The sequence below is a fragment of the Hylobates moloch genome, unplaced genomic scaffold (assembly GCF_009828535.3).
Source record: "Hylobates moloch isolate HMO894 unplaced genomic scaffold, HMol_V3 SCAFFOLD_45, whole genome shotgun sequence".
NCBI lineage: Eukaryota > Metazoa > Chordata > Mammalia > Primates > Hylobatidae > Hylobates > Hylobates moloch.
The window spans coordinates 1,126,069-1,138,465 of NW_026652320.1; the positions used below are offsets into that span (position 1 = coordinate 1,126,069).

General features: G+C 36.6%; 1 protein-coding gene across 3 annotated transcripts in view; it reads right to left on the bottom strand.

Moving 5' to 3' along the window:
* The window catches only part of LOC116463631 (disintegrin and metalloproteinase domain-containing protein 10), a 158,683-nt gene that overhangs the window by 79,031 nt on the left and 67,255 nt on the right, over positions 1–12,397 (bottom strand). For all 3 annotated transcript variants that reach the window (XM_032146816.2, XM_032146817.2, XM_058434761.1), the window contains exons 3-4: positions 8,787–8,905; positions 5,699–5,857 (exon numbers count right to left, since the gene is read on the bottom strand). In XM_032146816.2, the coding sequence (XP_032002707.1) occupies positions 5,699–5,857; positions 8,787–8,905 (278 nt within the window). The remainder of the gene's footprint in view (positions 1–5,698; positions 5,858–8,786; positions 8,906–12,397) is intronic.

A 12,397-nucleotide genomic window follows, 5' to 3' on the forward strand; every position in this document is an offset into this window, starting at 1 on the left:
CTCTCTTTTTTTTCATTTTTTTTTTTTCTGAGACAGTCTCACTCTGTCGCCCAGGCTGGAGTGCAGTGGCATGATCTTGGCTCACTGCAAGCTCCGACTCCTGGGTTCAAGCCATTCTCCTGCCTCAGCCTCTCGAGTAGCTGGGACTACAGGCACCTGCCACCACGCCTGGCTAATTTTTTGTATTTTTAGTAGAGACGGGGTTTCACTGCTTAGCCAGGATGGTCTCTATCTCCTGACCTCATGATCCGCCTGCCTCGGCCTCCCAAAGTGCTGGGATTACAGGCGTGAGCCACCACACCTAGCCACTGTCTCTTTTTTTGTGATTTTTTTAACTTTCCAATTTAGTATCCTACATTTCTAATTAAATATTATTCTTAAAATAACTCCCATATCTGTGGCCTTCTCAACTTTTTGGCTTCTGTGCCTCTGAGTTGTTTAGAAAAATTAATTTATACTTCCCTGGAGATTAACTCAGAAAAAAGGAAAAGACAGAGTCAAGAATACCACTACATTTTTATATTTCTTTCTTTTTTTTTTTTGAGACAGAGTCTCGCTCTGTCGCCCAGGCTGGAGTGCAGTGGCACAATCTCGGCTCACTGCAAGCTCCGCCTCCCGGGTTCACGCCATTCTCCTGCCTCAGCCTCTCCGAGTAGCTGGGACTACAGGCGCCCGCCACCACGCCCGGCTAATTTTTTTTTGTATTTTTAATAGAGACGGGGTTTCACCGTGGTCTCAATCTCCTGACCTCGTGATCCGCCCGCCTCGGCCTCCCAAAGTGCTGGGATTACAAGCGTGAGCCACCGTGCCCGGCCCATTTTTATATTTCTTTCAAATACTATCACTGTGCTTAAATAAGTTCAGTATTTAACATCAATGCTTAGTAAAGCATACAAATTCAAAACATATAGTAGAGAGATTAACCAATACACTTGTATGCACTGTGGGAGTTCAGAAGTCAAACAATCAGAGCACTCCACACCTCAACTTTTCCAGTTGGCTACATAGTTTGTCACAACTCAATATGCTTATGCAGATTTCCAGTCTCCAGACTGGACCTAAGTATAGCCAGAATGCTTTTTAAAACAGTTTTCCTGTTACATGTGAATGATACAAACAGTGCTAGCTATTATCAATACTTACCAATTCAATTATTCTTCCCTCTTGTATTCCTTCCTTTTGTCTCTCCCTGTCACTAACAGTGACACAAAACAACTTCAAAAACACAATATGGAACTAATTGACATTTTAAAAGTTTTAGATGCAACATCCTGACATTTCCACAAATGAGGAAGCTTCTACATGAATGAAGAGGCCTCCATCTTGAAATGGTAAAATAAAGTTTAACAATCTTAATTTTTCAGAACAAGAAATAGGGGGTCTTCCCATTGAAGCACAAAAGAAAGAAGAAGTAAGTATACGTATGGCTAACACACATTCTAAAGTAGGGGTGCCCTACTATTATAAGGTATAGACAAATTCAGGCCGGGCGCAGTGGCTCATGCCTGTAATCCCAGCACTTTGGGAGGCCAAGGTGGGCAGATCACGAGGTCGAGAGATCGAGACCATCCTGGCCAACATGGTGAAATCCCGTCTCTACTAAAAATACAAAAATTAGCTGGGCATGATGTCACACGCCTGTAGTCCCAGCTACTCGGGAGGCTGAGGCAGGAGAATCACTTGAACCCAGAAGGCGGAGGTTGCAGTGAGCTGAGATGGCACCACTGCACTCCAGCCTGGGCGACAGAGGTATAGGCAAATTCAACCTCTCTAGGCTTTTCTATACCCTACAAAGGAAAATAAATAATAAATTTGAAATGAAAGCAATAAACCCAAATAACTTATTCTGCAGCTTTTCATATACAATTAAAATATATTTTTTAATTTGGAGATTAAGTATTTCTCTATAAGTATAGCATAAAAAAATTACTCAGACCTTTAGCTCTTGGATAGGTAGTACACAAAAAAGGTGTAAGGGAATTATTACAAGCAGTCATATAGTCAGATATTCCTAAAACCTGTTCATGTTAATAACTATACTATTCTAGTTTACGGAACAATGTTTTTCTCAGTTTCTTTACAATAAACTGTGCTAAGGGGCAGAGGACTAAGTGGTATTCTTACCTTGTCATTAACTGTTCACACTTCCATGTTCTAGGAGAGAGTGTTTTTTACTGAGTACAGAATTAAATAAGTATGCATTTTAAGGTGATAACAGTATGTAGTTATCACTATCACATCTAGAGAAATTATTAAGTATTTTCATTGAAAACTATCTCCGTGTTCTGGTACAGTCTCAGAAGCCATTCCCCAAGGTTCTGAGAATAGCAGTATCATTTTTCATGATGGTTCTATACATTTATGCCTTCAGTTGCAAAAACAGTATTAAGAAGAGGGTAGCCAAATTCTCATTCAGAAGCTATAGCCAAGGTTAGTATGCCTCCCCTACCATTTGCTTCTTTTTGGTAAGGATAACATATACAAGGATACCAAATTCAATTAAGAACATTCACAGTGATACAATCATGCAGTACTTTATTTCTGAAAATAAATTATTGGTACTTAAACCAACTATATAAAAATAATAATAGACATTAAAGGGCATCCTTTCCCTTTTAGTTAGTTATAAAATAAACACTGCTAAATATATTAAGGAGAGAGTTTGGCTTAAAACAGCAATAGATGCAAATGTATGATTTTAGAGAGGCTTACAGATTTCAGAAAACCCCCAGAAATCCTTGAAGTAAAGGCAGTGAGAATTTACAGCTTTCTTCCATGAGTGAAGCAGAAGAGCACAGGGTAAAGAACAGGAGGTCCACAATCAAGTGACATAAGTTTTCTAAGCCTCAGTTTAAGCCTTCACCTATAAAGTGGGAATAATAGGTGTGCCAGTATCTCATAAGGTTATTTTGAGAATTCAATTCAATCATGCAAGTAAAGATTTTTATATAGTGTCAGGTATACATTAAGCCATAATAATTATTCTTCCTACTGCTACTACTACTACTTCTAGAACCTGTCATATTCTACACAGAGAATTTAAAGAACCAATTAAAGTAATTATTAAATTTAGTGAGCCCTCCCATCTGTTTTTGTTTGACATGAAAACTAAGGGTAGTTTCCACATTTTTAAATGGTTAAAGAAAAAAATCAAAAGAATGATATTTTATGTCATATGAAAAATATATGAAATTAAAATTTAAGTGTCTATGAAGTTTTATTAAAAACAGCCATGCCAGCTGGGAGCAGTGGCTTATACCTGGAGTCCCAGCTACTCACAGGGCTGAGGTAAGAGGATCACTTGAGCCCAGGAGGTTGAGCCTGTAGTGAGGTATGATCACACCACTGCACTCCAGACTGGGCAACAGGGCAAGGCTCTGTCTCCAAAAAAATAGACAAATAAATAATAATTTCTTTTAAAAAAGCACCCACGCTTATTCATATATTATGTGTTTCTTTGGCTGTTCTTGTGTTACAATGGCAGAGCTGAGTAGCTGCAATAAAACATACAGCTCTCAAAGCCAAAAATATTTACTATCTGTCCCTCTGCAGAGAATTTGCCAACCATGGTCTAGAATATAAATATAGCAACTATTTAGACTAAAAGACTAATACATGGATGTTTTCTTGTCTTAAACCATGGTTCACTTGACAGATTTTTAGATAGGTTTTCAAAAGTAATTGTCTACATTTGCAAACATTAAAAACTGTGTTTAAGGCAATTCCTTCCATACTCCCATCCTCATATCCTACAATTCCAATTACCTGAGAAGCTACAAATAAAATAACCTTAAAGATTGCTGCTTTTAAATTCTAACACCACTACTGATACTTAATAATAAAAAGAATGTTAAAAAGTTCTCCTTACCACAAACATATATTTACTTAAACAAGTATAAAATAAAAGCTGGTATCAATGATAAAGCATTTAAATGCCAAAAAGAACAAAAAATCAAGTAACATTCAGTGTCATTCATCCTCCAAGCTAACTCATCATCTTTGGGGAAAAAAAAAGATTGACACCTATTAAGATATTTGGAAATTACTGCTGGATGCAATATGTGAAAAATACAATTATATTACAAGAAAGAAAGAAAGAAAAGAAAAGTGGAAAAAAAGAATATTCTTAAACTACACACAAGTAGATAACAGAAGAAGCAAAACACGATAGAGAGGCACAATAACAGAAGTCAAAACAGGCAGAACAAATACAGTAGAGGGCACTGACAGGAAGTAGAAAGCAATGGAGAAAGTACAATTACAATATGACAGAAAGGAAAAAATAATCTGGCAGATTACTCTTTTCCTCTCCTTCCTTCCTCAAAAGGTTTTATTTGATTTTGATAAAACATTCTAGAAAAATATTCCAGTATTTCATTAAGTATTTATGAAAAGCCTGCTGCACAGACAAATGATACTTGGAATATTAAAGGAGCAAAAGAAACAGCAACTATATCTGGAGAACTTACATACCCTGATAGGGGAGGTAACCCTGCAAAAAAAGGTTAAATTACTAAGAAAATTACAAAGCAAGACACAAACCAGGTAAATAATAATTTTGTCAGCAGAAAGAAAGGAAAGCAAAGGAATTCATATTCCTACTTATAAAGGAGAATGATAGCTTAGAGCTTGAAAAGAAAGGAAGAGTTTGTAATACCAGGAGTTAAAACTGGAAAAGGAATCAAATAGAGGTGAATGAAAATACAGGCAAGTAGCATTAATGAGCTTATGATTTAACAAGTAGCTAAAAATCATAAATGCATCCTACCTAGAATACGTATGTTATTTTCTATAGCAATCTAGCAGCAGAGATAACAAGCAGTTGGACAGATGAAGCACAGAAAATGTCAGAGCTGATGGAGCAAAAAGTCAAAATAGTTAATGCTTGTCAGTGTATTACTAAGTGAGAATAAAATTATTGACAATAAATTTCTGTCTATACAAAGGAAAACATATGTAGGAAGAAGATGCCAAGTTAGGAAAGTAGGCAAAAATTGAGAGACTAGTCTAATTACAGTCAAAAAATAATAAATGGGTATTCAAGAGCTATATAAATTAGAGAAATGTATTTCTGTGGTACTTCAAAGAAGCATTCCCAATAACTGGATAACTGTGGATACACGGACAATAGAATTAAAAGGTAAAGTCTAAATACATTTTCTATTCTTAGAAAAATATCATCATATAAAGATGGTAGAGAACAAAATCCATGATAAACTTGGACTCTTGAGGTCATTACCTTAAGATTCTAAAAAGAAATACTCAATGGACTTAAAAATTACAAAAATACCTAAAATATTCCTTAAACACTACACAAATATCCACACTGAAACTTACATAAGAAGTAATGATGCTCTTCTACCTTCAGTAGGCCACACACACAAAGGTATTAGCATTACACAGACTGGCTGATGTCAAAATATACGATTTCCAGTGCAGTCAGATTTGGTTGACTCACAAAGTTCAAACATAATTAGTTATGTCATATCAGCAAAGTAGTACTGGCAATGGATTGACAAGGAAATTGCCTCATTACATATATCTACTATTCCTTAAATAGCAATTGCTAGTAAAAACTATGTTCTAGCCTGATTAGTAACTCAGGAAAGAAAACAGCTAATGCTTCATTTGTCTCCACACAGTTTTAACTATCATAAGCCTTTGGAAAAAGGCTACTTGATAAAATTTAAGTACTTACTAATATCATCTTCATGATAAATGACAGAGTGAAATGGCAGAGTTCGGTCTTTAATATATCTCTCTGCTGGCTCAACATAAAATGTGCCACCACGAGTCTGGATGAATCCTTCAAATCTTCCATCAATAACAGACCCATGGCTAAAACTTCCTTCTTCACCTATTAATGAAAGCGACAAATTCTTGACAATTTAATTTGCACACGAATGTTAAATTTGTTCATATATATGTGTATATATGTGTGTATATATATACATATACACATGCATACATATATACACATATATATGGTTAAATCTTGAATATAAATTTACTATGGAAATTTTCACATAAAATATATTAAGCAGAATGTGAGATGTGAACAGCAACTAGTATTTAGTTAAAACATATACAATTACTAATAACAGCAATGAAAAATAAGAGTATCTGCCTTGTTACCAACCACACTCCTCGCACCTAGCTGAGTACCTAGCATGTATGCAACAGTCATCAATAATTGTAAATTGGCCCAGCACAGTGTGGTTCACACCTATAATTCCAGTACTTTAGGGGGCCAAGGCGGGCAGATCACTCGAGGCCAGGGGTTCAAGACCAGCCTAGCTAACATAGCAAAACCCTGTCTCTACTAAAAACACAGAAACATTAGCTGGGCCTGGTGGCACAGGTCTGTAAGTCCAGCTACTCAGGAGGCTGAGGCAGAAGAATCACTTGAACCCTGGAGGCGGAGGTTGCTGTGAGCTGACATGGCACCACTGAACTCCAGCCTGGGCAATAAGAGCAAGACCTTATCTCAGAACAAAACAAAACAATTAATTGTTAAATTAACTTAAACTTAAAAGAAGCAAGCAAACCCACTGATAAAATACACACTTTCAGAATAAAGACATCCAAAGCATCTTTTGAAAATTTTGCTACAGGTACCACAAGAAAAAAGCTCCTTTCCCATCCGATATATTGTGCATGGGCCAGGCCTTTTGACTTCTGCGCTATCCTTAGGGGTTTGTTTTGTGTTTTGTTTTGTTTTGCTTTTGAGACAAGGTCTTGCTCTGTCACCCAGGCTGGAGTGCAGTGATGAGCTCATGGCTCTGTGCAGCCTCAACCTCCTGGGCTCAGGCACTCCTCCCACCTCTGCCTCCCTAGTAGCTGGGACTACAGGCGTGCACCGCCACTTCCAGCTAATTTTTGTATTTTTGGTAGAGACGGGGCCTTGCTATGTTTCCTAGGCTGGTCTGGAACTCCTGGGCTCAAACAATCCACCTGCCTCGGCCTCCTAAAGTGCTGGGATTACAGGCGTGAGTCACCACGCCCAGCTTATAAACACATTTTTAAACAGAACAGTGTCAAATATTTCAGAGGCACTTTGAACAAAAGTATACCAACAGTACTTTTAAAGATATCGGACAAAGATTTGTAATACTATCCCATCAATTATACTTCTCTAGTGAAAGGAAATAATAGGAAAAAAGGTACTTTTGGTTCTTAATATAATCACAACAAAAAGGTGAGCACCAAAATCAAATGACATAAAGGGTGAAAGCAGAGGGAGAGGGCTTTAAACCTTGAATTTACCCATTACAATTCTCTCATTAAAATAAAAATCAGGCCATCCACAATTTCTAAGTTGTAGAATAACATTAATTAGTTGCCTTTGAATTAATCATAGACTGGAGGTAAGAGCCCAAGACACTGGTATTTTAAGTTTTTTTGTTTTGTTTTGTTTTTTTAAATAAAGAGACAAGGCCTCTCTCTGTCGCCCAGGCTATAGTGCAGTGGCACAATCATAGCTCACTGTAGCCTCAACCTCCTGGGCTCAGCAATCCTCCCACTTCAGCCTCCCATCTAACTGAAACTACAGGTGTGCCACCACAACTAATTTTTTTATGTTTTTTAGTGACAAGGTCTCACTATATTGCCCAGGCTGGTCTCAAACTCCAGGTCTCAAGCAATCCTCCTGCCTCAGCCTCCCAAAGCACTGGGATTACAGGTGTAAGTGCTACCATGCCTGGCCTAAATAACATGATTTTTATCTGCAAACTCATTTATAGCCTCATACTTTTCTTGATCTCATCACTTAGCAAAAAAGGGCAGGAACTACTAAGTTATTTGCCCAGCAAGATAAATAATCAAAAAGACAATATAACACTAAAGTCTGACATTGAAAATCTACTGATGAAAAACGCTTTACTTTGGTTACAGAATTGTAAGAGTACAAAAAAGCGAAAGAATTTAATAATTAAGTTTATTCTACAAATGAGAAAGTTTAAGTATAGAAATGCCTCATTTATCTGGCACAATCAAAAAATGAGAAAAAATTCTTTAAGCACTTAATTTTTCATGTTACTATTTTCAGTAGAAATCACTCGTGTAGAAATAATCTCAAACAGTTTAACACTGTCTTAACTAAGAATCATCTTGAGTACTTACTAATGTACAGTTATAAAACAATGACATTTTGCCTCTCTCCAACGCCCCCAGAAGATTTTCATTTTTTAAGCTTTTTTATGACTTTGACAATTGTTCTGTTCTTTCAACACTACTAGTAGATGTAACTTTCTATTGGGTTAAGTGTGCCACTGATGCCCCCCAATATGCATTTTTAATTTGATGCAGCAAGAGAAATTTGTTAGAATTGTGAATAAAGCAAATAGATTCTGAGGAAGAAGGGCCTTGGGAGGATTTTCCTACAGATGACTTTGTCACATTATTTTTGGCTAAGATCATCTTTACTGTTTCCTTTTAGACTTTTCCTGTTTTCTTATAAAACACAGCAAAGTTACTATTAATTTCTTACTTGGAAAATCAGAAAATCACAGAAGACGTTAAAACTTTTGAAAACTCTAACGGTTTAGAGGTACTGAGTCAAAATTTCATACCTTTCAGAAGCCAGATATTTCATAATTCACTATTAAACATACATGTAAAGACAGGTCCAAACATTACTTCATTTCTCAAAGACCATTACCCTTCATATGAATTCAACCTCCTCTGGATTTATAACCTTTTCTGAAATATTCGCTTACACTTCAAAATAAGTATCTTTGTGTAGAAAAAAAAATGGAAGAAAAGGGTTCTGTTAAGGTCCAACTTACCATAAATATGTCCAGTGTAAATATGAGAGGTATCATAATCAAGTACTTTATTTGATGTTTCTACTTTAAATTCATCACTGAAAAGGGAAGTGTCCCTCTTCATTCGTAGGTTGAAATGTCTGTAAAATGGGATGGGAAGGGGAACAACTGAAATTAAAAAGATCCAAATTTTAAACAATTATTTTTTATTTTAAAAAGTCTATAAAATGTGGACTGTTATGAAATTTGTCTATTTGTGAAATATGCTGACCAAGATTTTTAAATAAATATTCTGCTCTAAAAGTCAACTTAATAGCTGTGGTAGGACTCTAAATGAGATAAAATTAAACAGTAACTGTCTAGGATGTTAAAAATAAATGCCTATAGACTGATTCTTACATGGTAAAACAAGATATTCAAACAGCAACTAAGTTACTTGGAGATTAGAACAGGCTTCCTGACCCAATTACTATTAGTTACCACTGCCTGTCCTCTCTCTCTAGTAATTCTGCTATTTTGCTATTCTACCCTACTTTCTACAAGTCAAATAAGAAAATACATAAGAAAGCAGCATCTATATTGGGTATTTAACATCTCTTCTCAGAAAGACAAGTGTGTACACTCTTTGTTTTACCCTGGGGCTTCTAATTCTTGCAAATTATAGAAATCTTCCTTAATTCAATTTGGGAACCCCAAAAGACCAGGATAATGGCTGAAATCAGAGGAATTTTAGTCCTCTACATAAAAAAGGGAAAGATCAAAATACTGAAGTAAAATTAATTGAAGATATGACAAAAATCTAGAGTTTAGAATCAAACTGGAATCAAATCTTAAGCCTAGAATTTACTAGCTCAGGTTCCTGTCTGTGAAATAAAGGTAATATAAATTCTATACATCTTGTAAAATTATTTTAAATATTAGAGATTATAATGTATATAAAGTCATAACACAGTACCTGGCACATTGGAGATATATGATAAAATGGCAACAAATTAGCTAACATTACTCAACTCTTCTAAAAGTATATCAAGTCTTTTATAATTGCTATAGAAGTCTGAACATTATCGAATTTCTACTCAATTTTTTTGACAATTACAACAAAGTATTACGTCTTTTTTTTACATATACATGTTTTGCAGAGTACTGTAAGAACCTTGTTTTTTAAAATACTTAATAAAAATCTGTAACACATTAAGTTGTATGGGGAAACATACAGTCACTTCACACATTTGTGACATGAATAAGTTGGCACAATCTCTATGGTGGGAAAACTGGTTTAAAAAATCCAAATTACAAATGTACACAGCCTTTGATACAAGAATTCCATTTCTAGAAATTTATCTTATATATACTTGCATGTAAGTGAAATTACTTCCATACTACAAAGAATGTGGCATAATAAGAAATATACAGTTGAGCCAGGTGCAGTGGCTCATGCCTGTAATCCCAGAACTTTGGGAGGCTGAGGCAGGTGGATCACCTGAGGTCAGGAGTTCAAGACCAGCCTGGCCAACACAGCAAAACCCTGTCTCTACTAAAAATACAAAAATTAGCCAGGCATGGTGGCTTGCACCTCTAGTTCCAGCTACTGGGGAGGCTGAGAAAGGAGAACTGCTTGAACCTGGGAGGCGGACGTTGCAGTGAGCCAAGATCATGCCACTGCACTCCAGCCTGGGTGACAAAATAAGGCTCCATCTCAAAAAAAAAAAAAAAGAGAAAGAAATAAAAAGTCGTCCCTCAGTATCCATGGGGAACTGGTTACAGGACCCCCAAGGATCCCAAAATCTAAAAATGCTCAAGTCTCTTATACAGAGTGGTACAGTATTTGTATATAACAAATGTATTTGTAGAGTATTTGTATATATACATCCTCCTGTACACTTTAAATCATCTCAAAATTACTTATAATACCTGACACAGTGTAAATTCTGTGTAAACAGTTCTTATACTGTATTGTTTAGGGAATACTGACAAGGAAGAAAGTCCATACATGTTCAGTACAGATGCAACCATGCAAATTATTTTCAGTCCAAGGCTGACTGAGTCCACAGATGTAGAGGGCCAAATCTATTTGACCTTTGTCCCCAGTTCCTGGCACAGTGCTCCTAAAACCCTTGGAATATCCTCAGTGATAGGTGTCTCTTCACTCTTATTCATAATGAGTCTGTTTCACTCACATCTGAGTTTATGCTAATGAGCTGACTTAGAGTGGGGCCCCTAGATGACCTTGGAATAGAGCTGGTCACCAGAAAGATCAAATAATAAGAGCATTAGAATTTCAGCCCTAGCCACTGACTCCACCCCAGAAAGTGAGGTGGGAGAGACAGGAGATTAAGCTCCATAGAAACTCTTGAACAATGAGATCTGATCAGCTTCCAGGGTTGAACACACTGAGTTGACTGGAGGGTAGTGCACCCAGGGAGCGCATAGAAACTCTGCGCTGCCTCTCACATTCCTATGCATCTCTTCCATTTAGGTGATCATCAGTAGTATCCTTTATAATAAACCAGCAAGAGTAAGTAAACTGTTTTCCTGAGTTCTGTCAACCAGGTTAACAAATTATCTAACCTTAGGAGGAGGTTGAGGGAACCCCCAATTTATAGCAGGTGGTCTGAAGTACAGGTGGCCCAGGACTTAAAAATGGTGTCTGAAGTGGAAAGCATTTGTGTAGGAATGGGCCCTTAAGCTGTGGGGTCTGCACCACCTCCAGATATTTACTGTGAGAACTGAATTACGCTGAATTGTTGAACACCCACTTGATGTCTGGAGAATCAAGAGAATTGGTTGCTGGTGTTGGAAAATATCCCAGAAAGATCATTCACCTTGGCACTATTTGAAATAGTACATGATTAGTAACAACAGAACTAGTTAATTTGCTTATGGTACATAATCATATTTATGGGTATACCCATGTAACTGTATACTACAAAGCTGAAAAAATATAAAATATCTACATGTAATCAAATCATAGACCTCTAAGTTATATTAAGTAAAAAAAAAAAAAAAAAAAGGCTGAGTACAGTGGCTCACGCCTGTAATCCCAGCACTTGTGGAGGCCGAGGCGTGCGGATCATGAGGTCAGGAGATCAAGACCATCCTGGCTAACATGGTGAAACCCCATCTCTACTAAAAATACAAAAAATTAGCCGGGCGTGGTGATGGGTGCCTGTAGTCCCAGCTACTTGGGAGGCTAAAGCAGGAGAATAGCGTGAACCTGGGGGAGGCAGAGCTTGCAGTGAGCCGAGATCACGCCACTGCACTCCAGCCTGAGTGACAGAGCGAGACTCCATCTCCAATAAATAAATAAATCAGATACAAAAAAGAGAATATAGAATGTTGCCTTTTTTTAAAACAAGAATATGAAGGAAAACATATATATATGTGTATATATATATATGTATATATATATACACATATATATATATCCACATTTCTGTGTAGAGAATTTCTGAGTAAGATACACATTAGCAGAATGTGCATCAAATTTCTTGACAGATACACAATAAACTAATAACAATGGTTGTCCCCAGGAATGGAAAGTGGGTGACTGGGAAATAAGGGAGGGAAGGATACCTCATTGTATCTCTTTTGTGCCATTTAAATTTTAAAATATATGAACATATTTCCTATTC